At 40.4% G+C, this 26,281-nt stretch overlaps 1 protein-coding gene across 1 annotated transcript in view; it reads left to right on the top strand.

Moving 5' to 3' along the window:
- Positions 1-556: 556 nt before the first annotated feature.
- The window catches only part of DBX2 (developing brain homeobox 2), a 34,740-nt gene continuing 9,015 nt past the window's right edge, over positions 557-26,281 (top strand). The window contains exons 1-2 of the mRNA XM_046662725.1: positions 557-977; positions 15,192-15,287. Of these exons, the coding sequence (XP_046518681.1) occupies positions 557-977; positions 15,192-15,287 (517 nt within the window). The remainder of the gene's footprint in view (positions 978-15,191; positions 15,288-26,281) is intronic.

Here is a 26,281-nt window from a genome sequence, read left to right on the forward strand (position 1 = left end):
CCAGCCCCCAGGGCACTCCTTGCCGGCGTCCCCGCGCCCTCGCGCCCCCGAGGCTGCGTGGGCTCCGGAGCGAGGGCTGCAGCTCCACCCGGCCGCTGGGAGCGGGCGAGCGCGCCAGGTCCACGTCGCCTCCACGCCCCACCTCCTCCCGCTACGCATCCCCTCCCCTAGCCAAAGCTGGGACTCTCCGAGCTGCGCTTATTGTTGGCCGCGTCTGTCACTTTGTGAGCCGGGTGACATGAATGGATGAGCTGGACACACCTTCCAGCCTTCCAGAAAAAACCCGTTCGGATCTGCATAGACAGCGGGAGGGACTCCCCCGGCGCTCCCAGAGCCTACGCCGCGGGCCCGTGAAACGCACAGCTCCCCCTCCCACACTCACTCCTCCCATCCCTTAAAAAACGCCCAACCCAAACAAATAATACGGTTCCAAGCCTGCCGGCGTCCTCCGTGCCATCGCTCAGCGCGCTCCAGCCCTGCGGGAGGCGGCGGCGCGGGGCGCGGTGCGGGGCGCGAGCGAGGGGCGGGCGCGTAGCCGGCCCGCGGGCGCCGCACTATGCTCCCCAGCGCCGTGGCGGCCCACGCCGGCGCCTACTGGGACGTGGTGGCCTCCTCCGCGCTCCTGAACCTCCCCGCAGCGCCGGGCTTTGGCAACCTGGGCAAGAGTTTCCTGATCGAGAACTTGCTGCGGGCCGGAGGCGCCCCGCCGCCCGGGCTGCAGTCACCTCCGCCCCACGGCCCGGCGGCCGCACTAGCCACCGCCACCGCCACCGCCGTCGCCGGCGCGCAGGTCCGGCCCCTGCCTGCCAGCCCAGTACCTCTCAAGCTGTGCCCCGCGGCCGAACAAGTCAGCCCCGCCGGGGCGCCCTACGGCACGCGGTGGGCTTTTCAAGTGTTCAGCCCCTCGGCGGACGGAGTAAGGCTGCCGGGCCAGGCTCCGGGGAACCGGGACTGTACCTTCCATCCTTCAGCCCCAGGTGAGCCAGCTGTCCCCTCCCCAGCCGTGCCTGGCGCCTCCCAGCAGACCGGTCCCGAGATCTGGGCGCGCGGGCGGTGCGCACGGCGCCCCAGCCCCAGGGCGCAGTATTCCGCGCCGGCCTGGGACTTTCCTAGAGCATCTCCAGTTTTAGTGGAGGTGCCTCTTCCAGGGTAAGGAGGGGACCATCACAAATTGTGATTTCCCCGCCATCCCATGCCACCAGCTTCCTCCATGTCCCCTTCCTTCAACAAGTGGTAGTGCTACCTTGATTTTCAGGCCTTTCCGGAGAAACCCTGAAGGCACCTCGTTATGTTAGCCGGAAAGGACAGCCCCAGTCCCGAGATCTCTGAGCTCGCTGGACCAGTTGCGTGGGTTTTCCCAGGTTCAGCGTTTCTAACCGCCCGCTCCTGTACCGGAGGCCGCGCGACACCGGCTCCCAGGAAAGTTCTTGGCAAGGAGTTTCCGCGTGGCCCGCTTCGGGGGCTTCTGCCTCTGTTGCGCGGATCAGGACGGTTCGAGAAGGCGCGCGAAGATTTTTGGTGGCAGGGTTGCGCAAAGTTTTGGCTTTCTCCACTCTTAGACTTTGGATCACTGAGGCCGACTTTTACTTCTTGTTGAGCTGCAACAGCTGAATTGTCTCCTGGAGCAGAAAGTCAGTAATAAGTGAGAATTTACCAAAAGAAGGGCAGTTTTGCTTGGCTTGTTGGTAATTCCCGCATAAAACCTGAGTAGTATGACTGAGGAGGGGAGGATGCGGATAGTTTAGTCCAATATTAGCTAGACGTTATGGAGGGGCTGCCGAAATAGGCAATGAAAAAGGGAAAAGGATCTCAGGAGCTGAGATCCAGCTGGATTAATTTTTTTTTTCTTCTTTTTGGGCTGCGTCCTTAGACTATCTTAACTCATTCTTTTAATCCCATTGGGTTTGTCCAGAATGACTAATAGACGCTTTTTCAGCAGATTCATTGTCCCGGCAAACTGCCGGATCAAATTTATCGCTAATGTCTTTATAGAATTTAACATGTTTAGAACCTGTCCTGGGCATTCAGTTTGAAATGGTTCCTAACAGAATGGAACAAATATAATTACATGAGCAGCGGTCTCATTCGCATAGTGTAAAACCTAAATTCTCCGAAGCCTTTTTGCACCCTGGGAGAGGAACAAATACACTTAAGGCAAAGTTCATGTGCCTTGGAAATTTGGGCCACTCTGTTCTTTTTGAACTATTAGGAAAATTAGAAGCGTATAAGGCAGGTTCACGTAGCCAAGAGTTAGTAATTAATGTTGTCGTATAAAAATAACATTTTCGAGACAATTTGGTGATTTGCATAACTTATGGCGATTTGGCATCGTAATCACAGAAGTTATTTTTCAAGCATTCTTAAATTGCTCCTGATCGTGCTTGGCCAGTCAACCATGGAAAGTTACTTCATTTTAACCTTTGGAGATTTTACAGATTAAATTTAAATAAACCAAATGGGAATCAAATGCAGATATTTCAATAACTCTGAAAAATAATTTTGTATACCTGTTCGTTTCATTCAAAATACTGCAATTATTGGGAAAAGGGTTTTCTAACTCCATTCTTTTTTGTTTTTGAGAACATATTCATTCTTGTACACTTGAAGTGCCAAAATGCAAAAGTAATTTTTTTTTGAATAATGTAGAGGGTATCATTATTTATATTTCCCTTTGAAGTATTCTAAAATTCTTTAGGGATATATTTTTTTCTAATGTTTAATTCACTCCTCATTGAGGGTTTGATGTTCTCCTAGGTAATCTTTGTTTGAACAAATAACCTTTTATTTCAAAAAACCATGCTTCTGAAGAGTGCAGTTAATTTTTGAAACTAGAAAAATATCTTCAGAAGCAAATTAAAACCCTGTAAATTTGTGCCCACAAATATGCTGCTTAAAACCAGCATTTAACATTCGTTTCTATAATTTGACAAAGAATGTAGTTTTCTGAACAGTTGCATTTAAGTGACCGATTCTTGCCTTACTGAATGTTGTGGGAATTTTTACACTGTGTAGAATTATGAAGTTATAATGACTGCTGACAATGTTAGTTATCACCTGAAAATTCGATGAGGATGAAATAGTGACTGATGTTTTATAGAGACTAGAAAGGAGATAAAAAAGCTTCTGTTTTCAGAAAGATAATATTTCTCTCTGAAATGTCCAGGAACAACCAGTTCTGATCCTTTAGACAGGAACTTAGAAGTGGATCACACACAAGACGTGATTTTTAATCATTTCGGCATATTGACTACCAACGCTTTTTTCAACCTTAGTTTGAGTGCACCCGTCTAAATGTTGAATAAGAAAATCCCAGAGTTCTTTTTAAGTGCATTGGTGAAATACAGCTCTAGGGCACTGCATGCATTTCTGCTTCATTATTTTTGTTACCCACTTTTAATTATACCATATATTTCATTCATTCAGCAAATGCTTACTGTGTGTGTCCCATGTGTCAGGCTCTCTTCTAGGCCCTTGGGATAATCAGTGAACAAAACAGATGACTGTCCTTGCCCCTGTGGACCTTAACATTCCATGTTCTGTTCTGCTTTATGGTTTACTAAGCGTTTTCATAATTGTTAGCTGCCGTAACTCTCATCTTAGGCCATTTTTTTCCTACAATGATTATTCCACTTGATAATGGTTTTTTTGTCTAAAGTACCAGTTTAAACATCTGTGAACTTGTGAAAGAGAAGAAAATTGCCCCAAATCTTCAGGTTCCTTAGATTAGTCTTTCATTGAATATGAGAAACTAGTGAGGGATAATGGGATAACCAATTACATGTATCACAATAATAAATCAGATTGTGATTTTGTGTCTGAGCCCCTAAGGGAAGAAACTGGTTTTCCCCTTCATCTTGTTATGTGTCTGAAAGGTGGTGACAGTTACATGGTAACACAGATTTACAGGCCATGGATGAAAGTATAGCTGTCAGTGCTTCATCCCTAAAAATCGGCAAGTCTTTGAGTATTTAGAGCAAGAAAATGAATATCCCATAGTTATATGTTGTCAAATTATTTATATAGTTTAAAGACTTTATTTTAAAAATCCAAAGGCATTCCTCAAGGCATAAGAGGGACACATTTAGTGCAATAGTAGGTGGTAAGTAGGTTCCCCTCCAGAGGTTTTATCTGGAGAAAAACAAAACAAAAGGTCTTGGATCTGTTATAGTTTATTAGTGGAAATGAGGGGGTTTTGCAAGTAAATTCTAATCATCAGAGATCCTTCCCCAGAAGTTCATTAATGTCGTTATTTGGCAAATATTGTGCTAGATTAAAATATTCATGTTTTTGTATCTAAAAGAGGGTCTTGAAATGTAAAAAGCTAAAAATTTTCAATTTCTCTTAGTTATGCCACAAATTTTCTTCAAAATAAGTGGAGTAGATAGCTTTCCTTTTTAAGAACATTTATTTGAAATATTTTAGAAAATATTTGACAAAAATAATTTCCTCAATATAATTGATTGATAATTAAATGTACTCCTTGTGCTGCATATAAAAGGCTTAGAAAGCAAATGTTTATTCTGGATAGGTGAGTTGAACTGTTCTTTTTTTTAAAGTAATTTTGTCAAGTAAGTTGTAGTGTATAATATAGAAATGGAACCAGCTCCATAGTATTTTTCCTGGCACCCTGTGAGGATTATTTCTTACCATTAACGCTTAATGTGCACTGTTGTTGTCTTGTCCACCTCCCCACCCCAGTTTCTGTTTGTTTATTAATCCTTGACTCCGTCTTAAACTACTTGCGCTTATGTTTGTACTCCAACTGGTGGTTTTTTTCCACTTTCACTGAGATATGCTGAAAGTGTGAAATAAAATAGCTTCTCTTACGTTTTAGGTACTTGGCAGAGGTAGGAAAAGATGGATCTATGCTCCAAATGGGGATTCCAGTAGAATTGGAGACTTTGTGATCTGACTTACTAGGCTAGAGTTTGTCCTTTATTTTTGGTAAACCTGCTCTAGATTTGTTTTAGCAAGTTAAAATTGCAGAATCTTGAATGTTGCTGATGCTGACCCAGAACCAGGACAAGGATAACGGGGGATTCAGAAAAAGATAATGATGAGAACTGTTCTGGTGGTTCCTTGCTCGGGCCATCACCCTAACCATCCTTTGGTGGAATTTGTAGATAATCCTGAAGCATGTTCTTACTACATCTGTCTATTTTTTCTAATCTGTTTAACATACCTTTGGATTTATATGAACATGTTAATAACTTTTGTAACTTCACGAGGAATCAGCAGTGAACAAATTATTATATGGTCCTCAAGTTAATAAACTCCTTCAGGTTCAAGGAGAAGTTCTTAAAGTGAAGAGAACCAATAGGACTACTAATCCCTTTGCTTCTAATGCTGATGGAATAAGCCGCACCCCTAACAAAATAATATGAGTAGGAACTACAACAGGGTAGCAATTTATGTGCCTGTAACTTGCCTCTGACTTTAGTACCCCTCTCTCAACCCCCAACGCACTCTTTGTGACTTTGCTTTAACAAGAAGGAATTTCAATCTGTTAACATGTATTGAAGTTATTGAGGTTTAATAATAAAATGGGAGTAAATCCGCAGGCAAGTAGGAACATTTTAGAACTTTGCCCGTAACTCTTATTCACTTAAGGGATTTGAGGGTTATTTTAACAGACACAACGGTTTGAGTGCCCAGAAAATTACATAAGGATTTATGCAGAAATAAATGTAGGATTCAGAGAGTTCAGGGTTGCATACTGGAAGACAAAGGATGCCATATGTTGTGGGCAATTTAAAAGGATTGTCAATGGTGATTTTATCTACATTTGTTTGCCATAAATGTGGCTCAGATTTTGGAACCAAAGCTGTGCGTTAGACTCCGCTGTATTCCTCTTTGGATTTGCCACCTCCCTCCTGTTCTTGTGCTCACCGGAAAAAAGTCCGTTTTGCTGTAAGAAGACATTTTATGATTAGGTTTGCTGCTGAACAGTGGTAAAAAAGGTAGCAACTTGTAAGTAAAGGAAGCAACTTCAGTAATAGACGTATTCGTAAAATACTTTGAGATTCCTTGCTATGAAAGTTCTAACAGAAGAGAAATGTTATCATCTTGAAAATATTTAAACAGATGTGCCCTATGTTAGTGTGGGGAGTAGATACTTCATTTACTCCTCAGGCAACCTAGTTTCCATCGCCCTATTTCTGTTGTTGACATTGTCCAACTTAGAACCCTTCTTATATCTTTTGAGAGGACTTGCTTTGCAACTCTTACTAGAGTGTTTGTCCACTTCATCTTGGGTTAACAGAGGCTCTAAGTAAAGGGTTTTTTCTTAATTACAGTAACTCTTTTTCATAATGAAGGTACGCAATTTTAAAGTCAGTTAAATAACTTTGTTTTCTTTCAAAGACACCTGGAGTCTATCAGGAATAAAAAGGCAAGTTGTAAGAAAGAAACAATGTGATTTTTATCTAGGAATGCTTGTTAGAATCCGTATTTAAGGCTTCATTAGATCATGCTTCTATTTTATACTCTCTCAGTAAGGAATTGAGTTTTTGCTTCAACATATAATATGCTTACCAGACCCTTGTATATTTTATTCCAAAATATTTTATTTTACTTTCAATAATGTTTCCACTTTTAATGAAATCTCTCCCTTTCATTCTTTTTAGCCTCCAGTCAGTACTTGATTTGGCAATGCTGAGTGATTCATCACTTTATATAAAGTTCCCATAACTGATTTTACTTTTAATAGCATTGTTCATTTTGTCAACCAGCTATTAGTTGTGAATATTTCAGGGGCGTATTTTTTGTGTTATGTGAACAGTAAACTTAAGCCACTAAAATTCTCTCTGAAGTCAAAGATCAAAAAGCCTCTATAAGTTTTTAGACTTTTGTTTCAGAACCAAAGCATTTGGGAAAAAGAAAGAAAGAAAAAAAAGAAAATATTTCAAGTCTTTTTCTAAATATTGATGAAAATTTGTCTTCTTAATTATAAATATTCCAAAGCTGAACTAAGTTTTTCACTTTTCTTTCACGTGTTCAGGCATCATGCTGTAGTAATCTTAATTTTATTAATTCTAAGTGACCATCAGAAATAGAATATACAGTATATACATTTCTACAGTCCTCTTGAGAGGACTCAAAATATCTGGTTCTTTAAAACTTTAAATTTCTAATACTTTTTAAATTAAAATCTGTGAAGGAGTTAGTAAGTTGTTCTTTGAGAAAATGCACGTACATTAAAAGAGATTAAAAACCGTGACTTCTGGCAAGTTTTTTAATAGACTAACCAAGGGCTGGATTGAGTTTAGGCGTGTTGAACCAATTCTGTAGTTATATTGGTCTGAAACAAAAAAACAGTCTGATTCTTCAAAACAGGAACAGAGTCACCCCTATTTGGTCACATATTTTCTACAGGTGCTTTTGTACCACACACTGAGTAGTTGCCGCGAGACGGTATGGTGTGCAAAGCCTAATGTATTTACTATCTGGCCCTTTATAGTAAAAGTTTGCCAACACTTTCTCCAACGCATAAAAGCAAATTGGGAAAATTTGAAAATACTGTATAGTTTTCAGAGCTGGTTTGAGCAGCATTTCTATCATTTTAAAGCCTAGATTCAAGTCTAAGGTCTTTATATGAATGGTTATAAGATCCTAAGCAATTCACGTAATCTCCTCGAGCCTCTGCTTCCTCATTTCAAAATGAGAACAGAGATTAGGATCAGCATTTGACTTTTAACCCCATACCTCAAAAGCCCATTGATAAGATACAGGGAAAGATGTGAAAGACTCCTTTCCACCACTCCACCATAAGTACAATATTGGTAAAAGGAGTATTCTGTAATAAGCATTCTGTGATAAAAGAAACCACGTCAAATCTTAGAGGCTTACAGGAACAATTTATTGTTTTCTCTCAGTTTTGTGGGTTGACTGGGTCAGCTGGGTAGTTCTCACTTGGAATCTCATGCCATTGCAGATAACAGATGTCAGCTGGGGCTGTGGTCATCTGTAGGCTCAGCTGGGCTGGATATCCAAGATGGCTACTCATGTGGCTGACAGTTGATGCTGGCTGTTGCCTGGGTGTGCAACTGCTGCTGTTCATTGCGGCATCCACACTTGGACTTTTGAGTTTCTTATAGCATGGTGCCTGGGTTCTGAAAGGGAGAGTTCTAAGAGCAAACATTCTAAGAAACCCAGGCAGTAGCTGCAAGGCTCTTATGACCTAGCCTTGGAAGTTCCAGAATGTTACTTTTTCCACGTCCGTTGGTCAGGCGAGCCAGGATCATCAAAATCCAGGAGAAGGGGAAATAGACCCTACCTCTCAATGGGAGGAGTGTCAAATCATTTGCAGCCATTTAAAATCTGCTACAGAGTGAAATCAAGGTAACCATCATCAGACACAATTCCTGTTAGGTCTGTCTCCTGCTGGAGTAGACCAATGTAGGAATAAATCACATAGAGTGGTAGGCTGGAAGCTCAAGGAACCTCCACTAAGGCATTTAGAGGTTTTTTTGCTGAGGAAGATTTGCCCTGAGCTAACATCTGTTGCCAGTCTTCCTCTTTTTGTTTGAGGTAGATATGCCCTGAGCTAACATCTGTCCCAGTCTTCCTCTACTTTGTATGTGGGTTGCTGCCACAGCATGGCCACTGACAAGTGGTGTAGGTCCACACCTGGGAACTGAACCTGGGCCGGTGAAGCAGAGCATGCGGAACTTAACCACTAGGCCACTGGGGTGGCCCCAAGGCTTTTAGAGTTTTTGAGAGCTACAGGTACTATTCTGTTATGGTATTCTCTTCCATGACATTGATTTTATAATAAAAAGAGCAAGAGATTTCCTCAAATGTAGCTCATTTTTTTCCAGAACTGTCTAGTGGAGACTCCCTGAAGGGAGAGGCAACAGAGGGAGTGACCATCTTTGGTGGTTGCAATGGACTAGGGTCCCAGGAGGAGAAGCCAGACCCTACCCATCTATTGGTGTTGTGGGGAGAAGATGCTGGTGAGAGTGTCCAGACCAATGGTTCTGGTTACCTATTGCTGCAGCATATTATTAGTGCAGTAGAATCCTTCCATTTAGCCCCTCCTTATTCTAGCATGTCTTCACTACTGCCAGGTGAATTTTTCTAAAATATAGCTTTGTCGTAACACGAAGCTACTCAGGAAAACCTTAATCATCCCCATTTGACTATTAGATCAAATAATAATATTTGGTTTGTCCTTCCAGACCTTCATTCCATCAGCTGCGTTTAGCTCCTCCAAGTACGTTGCATAACGCTCACTCCTTTGGCCTTGTCCAGTAGTTTTCCTGGTCTCCTTAAATGGCCCCATGCGTCACCACCTCCATGCCTCCTTAACTGGCCCCATGCGTCACCACGTCCTTGCCTCCTTTCCTTTGTTCATGCAAACTCTCCTTCCTGGAATGGCTCTCTCTCTCCTTTTGTCGTTCCGAATACCTTCCAAATCAAGGTCCAGGTTAAGATGTTTTTCCTGCTTCAAGCCTTTTTTGACAAAGTCTTCCTAACAATATTCTTTTCTTTATACTTCTCTATATTCAGTGAAAGTCTGGACCCTGCTGCTTCTTTCTATATGTTGTGTTAGAGTGATCTCAAATAATAGAGTAACGGTAGGAGTAAAGGCTAACATTTATTGAGTGCCTGCTACATGTTGGGCATTGTTTTATGTTCTTTTCAGCGGTCTCATCTGGCTATGCATTATATTCACCTGTGCAGCTTTGGAGACAAGGCTATGCTAGCAGGCCCACTCCTAGCCAGCTTGATTTAACCCAGTGGATGTGGGGCCCAGGCATCTGTGTCTTTGAAAAGCACTCAACGTAATTCTAATGTGTATTCAGGGTTGAGAAACAGTGGTTAGGGAAACTCAGATCTCATCTCCTTGCGGAATGCCTCAGACTTGACAGAACAAAATTGAATTTGGAGAATGGAGAAATTTACGTTTCATTTCGTGACCAGCAGATTGAAAATCTGTAAATTAAGGGACATTAAAAAATAGAAAATCTTAAAAAAAAAATAGAAATCCTTCCAGGGAGGGAAACCATCCTTTTTCATGTTTCATAGTCCCAGGACACTGTGTACTATGTGACATTTGATAGATATACAATAAATATTATTTCCATGGAATTAAAAGGACAGAATCAAACAAGTCGAGATTGCACTTGATTTATCTTCTCCTGAGCTGTACCAGAACATTAAGAACTTTGTTTTACTTTCTCTAAAATATGTCAGACAAAAAAATACTGACTTCTGTTGTTTTCGACAAGCAGAAAGGTAAGGATGAATTTACTTAACTTGCTTTCCCTTGTGATTGAAGGCAAGTTTGCATGGGGATCACAGACATTAATTCCTTCTGGGTTGTGTGATAAAATAAGTCACACATCGTTAAATAATTGATATTTCTTAGGTTTTACTACTCAAGACAGATGATTACCATTCTTTAGAGTCTCGTTTTTTGGGTCTACTCTGCTCCAGATAGTAGGTTCATTTGTGTATTATTTTCAGGTCAGAAGTTTAATTATCTTTATTCCCAGTGCCCATGTACCTGGCACTTGAAGGAGGTCATTAAAACCATCCTTTTTTTTTTTTTTTTTTTTTTGAGGAAGATTAGCCCTTTGCTAACATCCACCACCAATCCTCCTCTTTTTTGCTGAGGAAGATTGACCTTGAGCTAACATCCATGCCTATCTTCCTCTACTTTAGATGTGGGACGCCTGCCTCAGCTTGGCTTGATAAGCAGTACATAGGTCTACACCCGGGATCTGAACCAGGGAACCCCCGGGCCACCAAAGCGGGGCATGCGAACTTACCCACTATGCCACCAGGCTGACCCCAAAACCATCCTTTTGAAATTATTTAATTCCCCGCTATTCTTTCCCAGAGGTATTTTTTGACCCTTTGGTTGCATTAGTAAGACATCTTGGAATCTTTTCTCATTTCTTCTCATCCTTCTTAAAATGTGCTGCCTAATTGGCAGAGCATCACAGTAGGTTCCTGAAGTTTATTTGAAGGTTTTATTAGTAATCTGTGGTATTCTTTCTTTGAGATGTCACCTCAAGTTAGTTAATACCAGTTTGCATTGATAATAAAAAGAATGTGATTTCACCCCATTAAGATTTGTGTTGTTCTCCAGCAGAAAAGAAGAATGAAAATAACAAAAAAAATTTTTTTAATATATTGCTTATTTTCTAGACAACAGAATTTTGAAAATAATTGCTCTGTAACTAGGCTTGTGACCATCCTTGGCTGTGAGATACTTGCATCACAGAACTATCTAGTTAAGTTTAAAAAAATCAGGCCAGTTCACCAGTAAGTTGGCTCTAAGTTCCAGTTGTAGCTAAACATTCAAAATAATTCTTAAATATTTTGATGCCGTATCTTCAGATAAGTGAGAACATCTGATTAAGAAGTGAAAAGTTCATGAAGTTTGCTGTGAATAAGGGATTTTAGCCATTTGGATTCAGACAGGCCTCAGTTTGGTTCCAAAATTTTTGAGTCATTTGTTTGTAACTTAGATTCTCCCAGAAACTGGAAGTTAGATTTGTTGGCAGGATGCTGCAAAATTTGGAATATCGTGAAGTGTTGCACCAAGAAAACCTAACATCATGCTGAGACCCTGACAGTGTGCGTTTTTTCCATAGGAAAAGCCATTTGTTTTTCTCTTGCGGAAAACTTGGAAAGTTACTCTTACTGAATGACTGGCTGTCTCTGTGCATGAATCCCTTATCCCTCATGGCTAATAACTAGGTATTATGCTAAAATATTTGTTTCTCTTGTCCTTTAAAAAAAATTTGCTGAAAACAGTCATCATCGTATTCTAGATACATGCCCATGAGAGGTTGAATGTTCGTGAATGAATGAAATAGCGTGTGTTAAATTCATAGCCAGTCCAGTGCTGGGCATATAGTAGACACTTCTTACATGTTATCATCATAAATATCGCTCACCAAGTCTACAATGAGTTGTTGCTCACATGATAAATGATAGAGTGGCTGCCTATAGATTCCATTGATGGGCTTTGAAATGCATATCATCCAGGGTGAAATAGCCTTGTTCTCTACCCTTTTCAAAGCATCTTCAAAGTGGTTCTTAATGGCTTACAAAGGTTTTAACACATCTGTCAACTTGTCACTTTGTCTTTTTCAAATGTGAGTTTCCTTTTTGCTCATTGCTTTAAAAAGTGTGTGGTTTACAAACATAAAAGTGTGATATCTATTTTTTAATGCATTGCGTTGTTTTAAATGGTTATTTCCTAACTTCATTCAACACTCCTGCAATCGCATGCTCAGCTGGATTAGCATTTGACTTATGTCAAAGTAGGAACATGTTAAAAAAAAAAATGGAGCACTTAATTGGAATTTCACAGCAATTTCCACATAAACCAGCTTAAACAAGGTGTATTTATGTATAGCACTCAAGAATTGACTAATCTCCTGTGTAAATATATGTATGTCAAAGAGGTGATTTAAAATGGTGAAGAAATTCTACACAATAGAACTTTAAGCCTGGTCATGTCACATGTGGTTCTTTAGCCCCTACAGTTGTTACTGTAGATAGCATGTCATTTTGATTACAGCTTTACTATATTAAGATAGGGTAATATAAAGCAGTATAACAAACTGCTCAATTAAAACTCTTTTTATGGTAAATTTAACACTAAAATCATATAGCTTAGAGTCTCGTTTATCTCCAACGAACCATTCATTTTTTTTATCCTTTAATTTTCCCTTTTTAGGGCCATAGGATTAGACTAAGAAATAGTTTGATTAGAATAGTAAAATTTGTAATTTGTACATGTCCTGCATTGTTATTTTAATAGTGTTAATAGTATACTTATTTTCTACACTTCATATTGAGCAAAAATATTTCATATTTGTGTGTTTCCAGCTATCATGATAAATATTTAAATTTATGTATGTAAATGCAACATTGCAGAGTCTTTTTCTGTTACCTCTATTTAAAAAATGCCAGGGGCCGGCCCAGTGGCACAGCAGTTAAGTTTGCACGTTCTGCTTTGGCGGCCCAGGGTTCGCTGGTTCGGATCCCAGGTGCGGACATGGCACCACTTGGCAAAGCCATGCTGTGGTAGGCGTCCCACATATAAAGTAGAGGAAGATGGGCACAGATGTTAGCTCAAGGCCAGTCTTCCTCAGCAAAAAGAGGAGGACTGGCAGTAGTTAGCTCAGGGCTAATCTTCCTCAAAAAAAAAAAAAAAAAATGCCAAACAGCTCAATGACCATAAGTTAATTGTCTATGGAGTGTTTATTTTGGAGATGAAGTAAATTAGTTAACAGAAATGCTTGAGAATAAATATAATGAAGCAAGAAATATATTTCCATTTTTCCATTTTTCAAAGTACTTCATATATTCGTAGAAATAATGGAAAATGTAACTCTATCATACTCTTGTAATATACATTCAAATGAAATGATTTGTCATTTCTATAATGGTTCTACAGTCAGTATTAGAATGACATGTGATAACGGTGAAATTTAAAAAAAGTTTCATAGAACTTTTTGAACACCAAAATGGGTCTCCTTTTCATACTTTGCTTTAGTTGCCATATCTTCAAAACAGCATTAAGACGAACATTTTTTTATTTGAAAATTCAGTTATTAAAAAACTAAGAACATTAATATTGGCAACTTTCCATTGTATTATAGAAAAAACCCTGCATTTATGGTTATTTTCCAATTTGAAGGCATTAAGGACCCTGAGACTACAAAATTCTTATTAGGCAATGCACTTATTTTGCTATATCCTTCAAAGATGTTGGTGAAAATAAACACATGCTTATCAATTGGTTAAAATACAAGCCTGATATTACTGTATTCTTGAAAAAGGTATGTATTCCTATCAAAATAATGTTCACTATATATGATTAATAAAAGAAAAGTTGCCATTGAATATGAAGAGAGAATAATAAAAATATTTATTTTCAAGTCGTGTTCTAGATTTCAAGTCATCTGTTATGGAAGATACTCTATTTGAGGGTATATGAGGGGAGCAGAGAAGGAGTTAATTCCTGATCCTCATTATTTACCTAAGAAGATCAGAAGTTTCCTAGTTCTTAGTTTTCATTCATTTATTGAAAATTTGTTGACTATTTAGAATGTGCCAGGCACTCTGCTGGGTATGCCATGGTAAAAGCAAGTTGCCTGCCTTCAGGAACTCTCACCCATATTTATATTGTATTAAACCCCATCTTACCAGAGGACATGGTATATTTAAAGTTCTTAACCAAAATCTGGTATGTAGTAAGTGCTCAATTAAGAAGAGCTGTTATTAACGTTCTGTGACATCCTCTCTAGCTACTTTTCAACTACTGAGAAACAGAGTTTAAAATGTCTTTATTTACAAGAATAATGATAACTATTCCGTATGTATGTATTGAAAATGTTATGAATAGATTAGTTTAATAAAATGAGCAGAACAGAATTTTACGGCAACCCCCTATGCTATAAACACAAATTCTTTCAGATTAACTGGGTTTCTCTTGAGATAAAATGTTATTACTATTCTCACATACTTTTAAACGAGTAAAAGTGATGAGAAAAACCACTTTTTGTTATGGAATTGCTTAGTAAATTTGCTATTATCAACTTTGGAATGCAACTAACTATGTATTTCGAAGAACCTTCTAACAATAAACAGAGTAATATAATCTCTTTTAAAAATTAAACTTAAGCACATAACATACAAGTTGTTTCTTGGTAAGTATTAGATGTAGAGCTGTGCTATTCAGTATGATAGCCCCTACCTACATGAGTCTGTTTAATTTAAAATAATTTAAATTAAGAATTCACTTAGCCAGTCAGACTAGCCACATTTCAAGTGCTCAGTCGCCATTTGTGGCAAGTCGACACCATGTTGGACAGTGCAGATATAGGACGTGTCCCTCATCACAGGGAGTTCACTGGGACAGTGTTGCTCTTAGATATTCTAAATATAGGAATGTTTGCTATTTACTACTTATAATTATGGCCACACGTTTGGTTTTGGTAATTTGAGTCTTTCTACCACGTCTTCCAAATCTTGATTAAATTATTTGGCAAGCTCTTGGACAACAAAGCCTGCTCTAGAATGACTTTAATTTCAGTAAAAGTTCTAATTAAGTAAAGGCTCCAAAAAGGAAGTGCTTTTACTCGGTGACTTTTGGGAAACTGGAATTTTGAATATTGTCTAAAAGACATGGCTAATCAATGAGATCAATGCTTTCTCTGCAGCACCTTCCAAACCCTTTTTTCTGAGCGCCCCGCCATTCTACTCGGCGTGCTGCGGTGGGTCCTGTCGGCGCCCTGCATCCCCCACTGCTTTTCCAAGTAAGTTTTTATGCTTCATCAGCAATGCCTCAGTTATTCTGTAAACCAAAGCAGCAGGATTTAATGGGCTCTGGAAAACTAATTGGTAGTGCAATGGCAAGGAGCTAATTCCTCACTAAAAATCACAGCGATCCCATTCAGGAGCTTTCCAGAGATTTATCAAACCTCAGCACACTGAGCAATTGTGAGCGGTTTCTAATGGCTTTGAAACCCAGGGCTGACACACTAAGGGAAGCAACTTGTTTTCCATTTGATATAAAAGATCTCAAAGGGACCAGTTTGGCTCTTTCTGAAATGTGTAGCCATACTCATTTAAAGAAGAAAAAAGAAAGGAAGGCAGGCTAAGAAATTCTGCTGTGTAAAATTTCCATTCAGGTGAAAATGTGACACAGATAGTCACTAGGTGTCCATAGGAAATAACTTAAAATTAAGATTGTAAAAGGAGGTAAATACCTCCTCTTTATGCTCTTGAAGAAAACTAGCCAGGGTCGTAGGAAATATTTTTAAGAGAGCTTTCATCAAACATTATAAAATTTTAATAGTGTCTGGGACTGGAGTGAGAATGACAACTTTGAAAAACTTGAAGAGTGTTTGTGTGCACACACACATATGTAAAAACAATCTAACTAAAAATAAATAAAGTTCACCTTGATCTTGAGATTTCTATGTCAGGTAAGAATCTGTAGACAGAGAATTTGAGTTTGGGTTAGAGAAGTCCAGTGAAGGAGTGCATTCATTGCAGCCGCCCAAGAGAAAACATGTATTCAGGTTTACGGCTCCATCAGGTGAAAAGTGAAAGAGGACTTGAGTCAGACGAAAGTACAGAGCAGCATCACGGTTGAATGCCGATCCTTGCTGCCTCTCTGCGTGTGTTTTATGAATGTTGCAGGAGAGCAGTTGCTCCACAGAATGATTCCTGACAAGTGAGGCAGCAAATGCTGGCCGTTTAATGAGCTGCGAGCTTCTGAGCATCTCTTTAGGGGGCTGATACTTTCCCACAGAGCACTTTACATGGCTGGGCCCCGGCCACAATGGGGGACAGACCCGTGACCAAGCTTCACTTTCACTTGACTCATCCACACGCGACCTCACCACGATTTTTCACTGTGCGGATGAACTTTAGAAACCATTTCACATGGAAAAGGCCCGGGCAAGGGTCAGTTGCCCTTTTGTATCGTCATAAAGCCAGGCTCTGTGTGTCAGTCTTTTCTCCTGTCTCACATTCCAAGTGAATTTCTGGACACCATTTAAAGCACTTGACTGAAAAATAAAGCAGTGAATGAAACTGACTTTTATAGACTCATTCTAGCTCATCTTCCCATATAACCCTGTCCACCTGAAAGGGGATTTAGTGGATGAGCTGAGTGTATACAGGCCTTGCTGAATACATAGGGCCCATTATCAACTGTGGGGATTGTTTATTAACCAGGACTGATACGCTACTATTTTGGAAGTGACCTATTAATTGTCCATTTAACTAGAACGTATTGATTCAAATAGGAAAATGGAAACCATGACTAAACCTTTTACTCGCTCCTTCAAGGTGGTCTCCTATGAGGGCAATTGAAAACTGTTGTGCAAATTAAGGAGACATTTATCACCATATATTAGAGCATTAGGAAGAGACTGCTGGAAAACCCAAATATCTGATAGTAGTGTCGTGGCATCTTGGAATTAAGTCTTTAGTGTTGTATTCTAGGGGTAGAGATTAAAAGAGATCCTATGCTAAATTTCAGTGATTTCACCTTGATATAATACTGATCTTCTACTTCACAAAATCTCTGGCAAGGTAGTTTGGGTAAGTGGAAATGGACCAAAAAAATTCCGTGTAACAGGTGGGCATTCATGTATGTGTGAGTGTGTGTGTGTGTGTATTCATTTTTCAGTAGTGTTTTAATAAGAGTTGCTAAGCCATAAAAGTACACTAACGCCCAGGGTAGTTTAGTTAATAGAGTGCATAAAAGTAATTCTAAAGACGTTCCTAGATAACTTCAGCTTCACAGTCGCTCAAAAAATTAAGCAAGTCTCATTTTCCTCCATCTGCTTCTTAGTTCTTCCATCTTTATGGCAGAACTGTGGTAAATTGGGGTGTCTATCCTGGGAGGCTTATAAAGTCTTATTTTCATCTTTTTTGTTTTTATTTTTTTGGTGGGGAAGATTGACCCTGAGCTTACATCTGTTGCCAATCTTCCTCTTTTTGCTTGAGGAAGGTTGTCGCTGAGCTAACGTCTGTGCCAGTCTTACTCTACTTTGTAAGTGGGATGCTGCCACAGCATGGCTGATGAGTGGTGTGTAGGTCCATGCCAGGTATCCGAACCTGCGAACCCCAGGCCGCTGAAGTGGAGTGCATGAACTTAACCACTATGCCTCTGGGCCGGCCCCCATCTTTTTTATTTAATAAAACGCACAAGGGGAAAATCAGTGCAGTTCAGATCAAGGATGGAGAATGCTGCATTGGTTTGTCTCCATTTCTCCATAAAGTTGGCATTTTAAAACAATTTAGAGATGCCACAGTGTTTTTAATAAACTTTGGTGTCTCATTAGCTAAAAAAAATCTGAAATGAATTTCTTGTTTATAATGTTTCTTATATTGGCAGCAAATAACAATGAAATGGTGGATTTGTGCTGTCAATAAAAAATTTTTACATAGGGGCTGGCCCAGTGGCGCAGCGGTTAAGTGTGCACATTCCGCTTCTCGGCGGCCCGGGGTTCACCGGTTCGGATCCTGGGTGCGGACATGGCACTGCTTGGCACGCCATGCTGTGGTAGGAGTCCCACATATAAAGTAGAGGAAGATGGGCACGATGTTAGCTCAGGGCCAGGCTTCCTCAGCAAAAAGAGGAGGACTGGCAATAGTTAGCTCAGGGCTAATCTTCCTAAAAAAAAAAAAAGAGTTTACATAAATAACCATGATACCAAGGAACAGTTAATAAGGCTTACATCTGCACTGGAATCTTTTTATTTAAGGTATTCAATAAATTTTTTATTTAATTTTTCTAGATGTTCTTTTTTTAATAAGAATGATTTTTTTTTTTTAAAGATTTTATTTTTTTCCTTTTTCTCCCCAAAGCCCCCAGGTACATAGTTGTATATTCTTCGTTGTGGGTCCTTCTAGTTGTGGCATGTGGGACGCTGCCTCAGCGTGGTTTGATGAGCAGTGTCATGTCCGCGCCCAGGATTTGAACCAACGAAACACTGGGCCGCCTGCAGCGGAGCGCGCGAACTTAACCGCTCGGCCACGGGGCCAGCCCCTAATAAGAATGATTTTTATGCCCAAGCATTTCAATTTTTTCCTATTGTACAAAAGAAGGAAAACAAACTGTCGAAATAATCTGGTATTAAATTTCAGCCTGGACAGCCAAAATTAAGGTTTTATTCTAAAAAATTTTAATAAGTGATGGAATCAGTGGCCCTCATCACTGTTTCGAAGTATTGATGTCACTCTCTTCAAAAGTGTTGATCAGATCAACATGTCTGTAACCAGCAAGTGAAATATCATTTTGACTTTTTGACATGGTTCACTTGTTTAAAGTTGATTTGGTTTTTCTTGTTAACCTTTTAGATTTATGATTGACTTGTTGTTGCAATGTGGAAACAATCAGTCATCCAGTGCGTGGTTCATATATAGTAAATAGCTTAATAGGCTATTCAAGCACAACTGTTACAGTGGAGAAAAGTTAAAAGGCAGTGGTAAAAGTTCTTCCCTCCCCCAAAGCAGTGTAAGGAAAATCTTTGATATTACATCCATAAGGTTCTTTTCAAAATAACATATTTCTCAGCTAAAATGAAATAGAAAGTTCTGGAAATTATGCAGAGAATGACCTTAAAAAAAAACTACCTGTGAAAGTATAGGAGTCTTATTCATGTAGACTAGCTAATTGAATTAATCAGGTAATTATTTTGTGTTGTCTTTGAGTACCCAACTTGAATTTGACCTTTTTAGAACTTTATACATTAAAAGACAAAGTTTAAATTTGGAGCAGCATCATAAGAATAGGAATGGCGAAATATTCTTCTGGGACAAACTGTTCTGCCTTTTTCTTGGGAGATGAACTTATAGTCTACATTTTGAGATCATTTTACTATCTTCCCTTCCTTGTTAAAGCTTAGAGTGTAATATATATACTCTCCAAATTTGAATTTAGGATTTTGTTGAAGGCTGCAGGGAGGGGACATTATTTTAATATTGTGGATGTAGGTTGGTCCTGTGAGTGTCACTGTCCAAGATGGGCAACGCCTCTGATTAGTGTTCTGGCCGCCTGACCTGGCTGTGTTCTCTTCTGCTGCTCTCAGCTGGAGTGGTGAGTGGGCTGAGGAAACTGACCAAGATGTGTGGAAGTCCACAAAAGGCTGCGTGAAAGTTTCTTTTATAAGGATTTATCTTCAGCCCTCTAAGTCTTCAGAGGGATGCAGCATTTTGTTCTAAGAAGAGAAAGAAGCCTAATTATTTTGGTGAAGACATAGTCAAGTTTGTGCGATAAGTTGAATCTAGGTTGTGACTTCTCAATAGCGAAGGGAGGGGGGCTCCATAGATAAATGACACTCGGTCAACCAGGGAGAATAGTTAAAGGAGTGGGAGACTCAAAGACAATGGATTTTCCAAGTTGATGGTTCTATTCAGCAGTTCTGCAGAGGCAGTGAAAGTGTTTGGGCAGCTGTTCGTGGAATGAGGTTCCCTTTCTCCCCAAATGTTCAGAAGTAGTGGAGGCTGGGGCTGGGGAGGGGAGTTGCTTGGTGCTATAGGGTGTTTGTCCCTGATCTTGTCTGCAGCCCTTGCCTGAACATAACATGAAATCTAATAGAGCAGCTGGTAAAGTCCTGATTTTACAATCTCGAAAACAAGTGTGCCAGGTACAGAATAGGGGAGGCAGAGAAGTGGCTGCATAGAACAAAGTGGCAAAGGGTTGTTCTCTTAGCTCAATATGTGTCTTCAGTATGATATGGGGATGTTGGATTGTGCTGTTAGAAATAGTCTCCAGAACAAGGGAGTTAAGAGTCCTCCTGGGCTCTGTAAAGGTCTGACTGCCACCACCTATTCAGTTCTGGAGGCCCACTTTAAAAGGCACTTTGGAGAAATTTGCATAGAAAAACCAGGTCAGGAGGTGGTCAGCAACTAAAATGGTGAAGGGTCTATATGACTGGTCAGGAAGTTTTGAAAGCAATTGGGTACGTTTAGGCTGGGGGGGAAGAAAAATAATGGGACATGAGAATTATCTTCAAATTAGATGTACTGTATTCAATATAAATATCAAGGATAGAATTGGGGCCAATGAGTGAAGTTTAGTGCAAGTTGAATTTCGGCTTAATGTAAGGGAAAAATTTTCAGCAAATCAAACTGTATGATAATGAAGTATTATTGTATAGCATTCTCAAATACTAGATTATATAGCGATTGGAACATAGACTTCTAGTTTAAATAGGGGGGGCCAGGCAAACGCTCTATCTTCTCTCTCCAAACCTCGAATCCAGAGGAATTACATAAAATACACACACACACTCACACCACATCTTCACACTTCAAAATAAGAAGGGTAAGAAAGCTCTTCACGGGAGAGAAATTGAGAAATGCCTAAAAGATAGGAGACGGGAAGTAACAAGTTGTGAGTGTTCTTGCAGAGAAAGAGGAGCCGACAGACAAGAACCATCCCGTGTGTGAGGAAAGCTGACTTCGGGAAGGAGACACAGACTCAGGGTTCGAAATTACTTATGTCTGAGGACATAGTTAATGGAGGCTGACGGCATCTTAGCTGGCCTGGTGGGGAGGCCAGGATTAAGCAGATGACCTCTTGTCTCTTCTTGCTCTGAGAAGCTACTGTTGAATCTATAGAAAAGGATGAAAGAATTCTGTTTCTGAAAGGTTTGTTGGTAATCTCTGACTTGAGCTATCATGAAATAATCTTAACTTTTTTTACTGAAAGCCTTGAGGGGTCTAGATTCAGTATTGCTTCATAGACTTGTGATATAACTTCCCTGCAAAGTCAGAATGATGTTGGGTTATCAGTTAGTTTTTAATACAGAAGGCCTGTGTAAACTGAGAAAGAAAACCTGAAACAACTTGGTTTATTGGTAGTGGCCATGATATTTCACTGTTTGAGTTGCTGTGATCCGAAGGTAGCCCAGATTGGGAGTAGAGGCTAGAACAGGAGAACAGGAAACAGCGAGGCCCATGCCCTGGCAGGGTCCAGAAGCTTACCATGAAGCAAAGGGCAGCACTGGGCATGAATGGTTCAAAACCCTTTACTGAGCTGCCTGAAGCAATAAGGTGAAAGGACGTAGGACAAAGGAAACTACTCCAAATGGGATCAATAATCCAGAGATTCAAATGAGTCAAGATGAGTCTAAACATCACACAAAGTGCTAGCACACCGTTTATGGGACGGGACTCTGTTGGCTTGTAGGGGGAATAAGATAAGGCAGAGCTGCATCTATTTACTCTTGGGCTGGTGTCTAGATAGTGATTGCATTGGGTCCCCCTTTGTGCTCTAGGTTGCTGGCTCTCATAAGTAGCAATGCCCTGTCTTCAGAGTTAAGACCTCTTTCCTCGAGGTCAAGGCAAAGGCAGAGGCAGAGGCTTCCACTGGTTTATCTAATGCTGTGTTTCTCTATTGCTCCCCCCACCCAACAGCGTCATTCACACACAGCCCACCTCCATTTGTAGTGCCCTCCACGAGGGCCATTACACACAGGGATTCTGTGAGGGGTGGTGCTTGGGGGCTATGTCAGGATCCAGGGAATTATGCCTTTGAAAACTGGATCTGAGGTCATTCTGCCATTTTAATACGACTTTCCCCACCTCCCAACCTCTTTATCTGCCCACTCATAGCTTTGACAATCTTTGGTGTAATTTTAAAGAGCATGTATTGGCCTCACTCTGCTTTGATGCATGACCTCAATTGCACGACTGAACTTTCTGGAGCCTCAGTTTTCTCCTATGGAAATTGGGGCTGTTAATATCTACCTCTGGGGGTTATTGTAAAGATTACATGACACGCTGCATGTAGCTGGCACATATGTGAGCACATGTTGAGCCCCAGATATATATGGAAACCACATTGTAAAGTAATAATAGTAATAATGATATCCTCAAATTGGTAAAGCCTGTCGCACCTGTATTTGGTGGCCTTGGCTTTTAAAGCCTCTTTTCTACTACATGCCTTAAACTCTGTATCTGTTTATTTTTATTTTTATATTATTCATTTTTTGTCACCTGGAAGTTTCCATACTAGTCGGACATGTGTCATGAATTTAGGAATAGTCAGAGATATTTGTTGCTTATGACTTTTCAGTAGCTTCTGAGAGATTTTTTGTCTCCAACAAGTTCGTGAAGTCCGTATGTTTGTTCTGTAGGCATAAATTTGAGCACATGTTCATAGGTTTAGAAGGTATGAAAATGGTGTAGCTTCATCATGCGGTTTACGATTCCATCCAGAGAGAGCCATAAAAGACTCGTGGGTGAGACATGGAAAGGAGCATCCATGGTAGAGATGGCATCTTGTAGGAACCCAAGGCCATCACTTTATGTAAACAAGCATGATCTGGGTATTGAGAGCAACGCTAAGAAAAACCAGATGACTAGCAAAGAAAGGAAGAATGTGATATTTTTTTGCCATATTTTTTGCTCGTTCGTTGGTTGTATTGATGTTTGTCATAGGGCACTGAAACCTGAGGGCCAGACCCAGGAGTTAACCCTGTGACCCTCATAACCACTCCAGATCTCTCTTTCAGAGACTGAGGTGTGCTTTGGGTCCCTGCCCCCCAAAATGTTAGTATTTACCATATTGGTGAGAATAATTTATTTGTAGATTCCCTTGATGGCAATCTTCTTTCTCTTTACTTAAAAATAGCTCATCAGGAAAACCTATGGGTTTTCATAAAAAGTGTTAGGGGCAATTTAGATGTGTTACCCATTGTTTTATTTAAACAAGTAGATCTTGGTGAACAAGGGGCTAAAACGAGTGGAGTCATGACCCGTACTTGTAAAACCTGTACTTAGAGAAAAATATATGTAGATTTTTTTAAGCTGGGCTTTTGGTCCATAAATTTGTTTTGTATGTCTATATAGATATAAAAAGTTTTATTAACTCAGAAAACATTGGCCTTTCTAAAATGCTAAGTTGGTTAGGTCCTCCTTGAAAGTCTTTCTTTTATGGCAAGTTATAACCTTAATTCGTTTCAGTCACCCCTGGCCCTAATCTACCTTCCCAGCTTATCTCCTGTGTTCTTCCCATTCATACTCTGCAGTCTGGAAACACCAAGCTGTGTGAGATTCTTAGATCCACCATGTTTCACATTTGTCCTCACCCCACTCACCCATCTGCAAATGTTACTCCCTCTTCTCTGCTTGCAAGAGGAATTGCTATTCTAGCTGCTCTTCTCTCTCAGGAGTTAGTCTGTTGGCCTCCAAGTCTAAGTGGCTTCCTCTCTGGAGCTTAAATGCTTTCTGTGCTTGCCCTGTGGGTATTTATTTCACTGTACTGCGGCTGTCTGTATTCTTCTCAGACCTCTCCTTATCAACTGTGAGCATGTGAAGGATGGATTGGACTCATCTTCAGTCGCTCTGCCAGATTATTCCCAAAAAGGTTGCTGCAGAGTTTGCTTGTTCTCCTTTGAAAATAGAGCTAGACTTAAAATGTAGAGTGGAGGTGAATTATTTGTCCATAACTAGAACGATAGCCTGTCTTAGTGTTTACTTTTTCCTTTTCAATCTTTTTCTCCTCTGTGTTTTTACTTAGTTGTAAGCATAGTATGTATCTTATGTGTATTATATGTATCTCCGCTGTTGCCTGGGCTTCATAGCCCTCATCTTTAATGGTTCTTTAGAATTTCACCAAGTGGATATAGCATAATGTACTTATGCATTTTTTACCTTTGGTTAAGTTTCTTCCCTCACTTTTAATACATTTGGCTGTAATAATGGCAGGCTGGATACATTTACAAATTAAGAATGCCAGAATCAAAATATCAAGTGAGAAGGGCATGCTGGGACTTGAGGACACAGTTACCAGGCTGTGTAGGAGATGCCATGTAGCCTAGGCTCACACACTGGTCCAAGACAGGGTGCAGAAGCCTGTAGTCACAGACAGGAGCTCTGGCTGTGTTTATAAGTGTTTCTTCCTTCCCGTTTTTGACCCATCATGCCTGAGTAAAGAGGCAGTGTGGGGCAGAGGAAGGAGCCAGGAGTTTGGATTCGGAAGGCCTTGCTACCAGCTGAGCTCTGCGTCCTTTCTGTAGCTTTGGACCTTAACTGCTCTGAACACTGCTTCATCTGTATGGAGGATGCCTGTGGCATATGGTTCTTATAAGAATCAAATGAAATCCAGCAACGGGAAGTAAAATAGATTTGTGGGATCCTTACTCTAGGCTAGCCACTGAAATTTCTGTGTGCTATTTCGTCATATCCTTAGAGCAGCCCTGTAAGATAAGCTGAAAGAGACTAAGTAACTTGCTCCGAGTCACACCGGTAAGTGCTGAGATCTAAAATCAGTTCTGCCACACTCAAAGTCCTTTGTCCTCAGGCTTCCTAGAGAGACATCGTCCCAACAGGTGAATTTGTGCTCTGAAATAATGCAGAAGGGCCAATTCCATGGTCTCTATACCGAGGAAAGTTCATAGAAGAAAAGCGTTTAGAAAGAGATGAACATATCGAGATATTTAGGATATTTTATTATTGACCAATATTACATAAAACTATTTAAATCTTTGATAAAGAAATCGTGAATCCTGTTGTCAAAACCTGACTTCAAGATATGACCTTGGCATGAAACAGGCAAAAAAAAATGGTGCTGTGAATGGAGAATTAACCAAGATCCTATGAGAGGATGAATGGAAAGGGCATCAATAAAAGTAGACCTTTGTAAAGAGTTGGGCTTAATGACACCCTGGGGGCTATGGCATTTCTAGGGAGATGCGAATGTTACAGAGCTGCAAGGAAAGAGGGAGAGGCCAGTGGTTCCTCTTGCAATGTGAGCATGAACTGGAGTGAGGTGTAACTCAGAGCTGAAGGACTAGCAGGGAGATGTTTGCAGTCTTTTAGACAAATAAGAAAGGAAGCTACCATGTTACAGAAGTAGAATTGACAAGATTTATTCACTTATTGACATTTTCCTTCTAAAATACAAGTCGGATTGTGTCAATCTTGTATGGTTTAAGAGCATTTGTCTTGGAATTAGTCTTCCTGGGTTTGAAGCCCTAGCCAGGTAACCTTGGGTGAAGTTACTTAAGCTACATAAGCTTCATTTTATTCATCTGTAAACTGGGGAGAATAATAGTAGCATTCATGGCATAGATTGGTTGGGAAGATTAAATGAAATAATGCATGTTAGGGTTAACACAGAGTAGGTATAACAGTATAGAGTAAGTGCTCAGTGTATGTTTATTATTATCATGTCACACCCTGCTTAAACATCTTCTATTGATCTTCACTACCTATTGGATGATGTCCCAGCCCCTTATGGTTCTCTATGATCTGGCTCCATTCCACTCTGTAATCTCTTTGCCAGGGGTCCAAATGTCTTCAAGAGCCCGACAGGTAAAAAGTAAGCTAGGTGAGGCTGTGACAAACTGGGGGCCACATGCTTCATCTAAAGGGGACACCTGCTACTCACTCTAGAAGCTCTTTGTGGGAGGGTGAGCCCGTTGTGGTTACCTTTAAAGAGACGTTGTAGACCTGGGCTTCCTATGGAACCTCCCAGGTATTAAATGTGGACAATTAAATCAGAATTCTTCACCAACACTCTAGGACCAAACAAAGCCCATCTACAGGCTGGATATGGTAGCCAGCTTGCACCCTCTGCTGCATGCCCTTCCCCAGCCTTGCAGACTGCCTAGTTTTGCATAGACTTTCTTCCTCTGTGCCTTAGTGCTTTAGACATGCTAGTCACTCTGCCTGGATTGGTCTTGGTTCTTTCTCTCTTGAACTGGATTGTTCTTTTAGACTTGGCTCAACCTGACTATTTTCTCCAAACTCATCATTTCCTCCTTTGTGATGCCAGAGC

Source organism: Equus quagga, chromosome 1 (genome assembly GCF_021613505.1).
Source record: "Equus quagga isolate Etosha38 chromosome 1, UCLA_HA_Equagga_1.0, whole genome shotgun sequence".
Taxonomy (NCBI): Eukaryota; Metazoa; Chordata; class Mammalia; order Perissodactyla; family Equidae; genus Equus; species Equus quagga.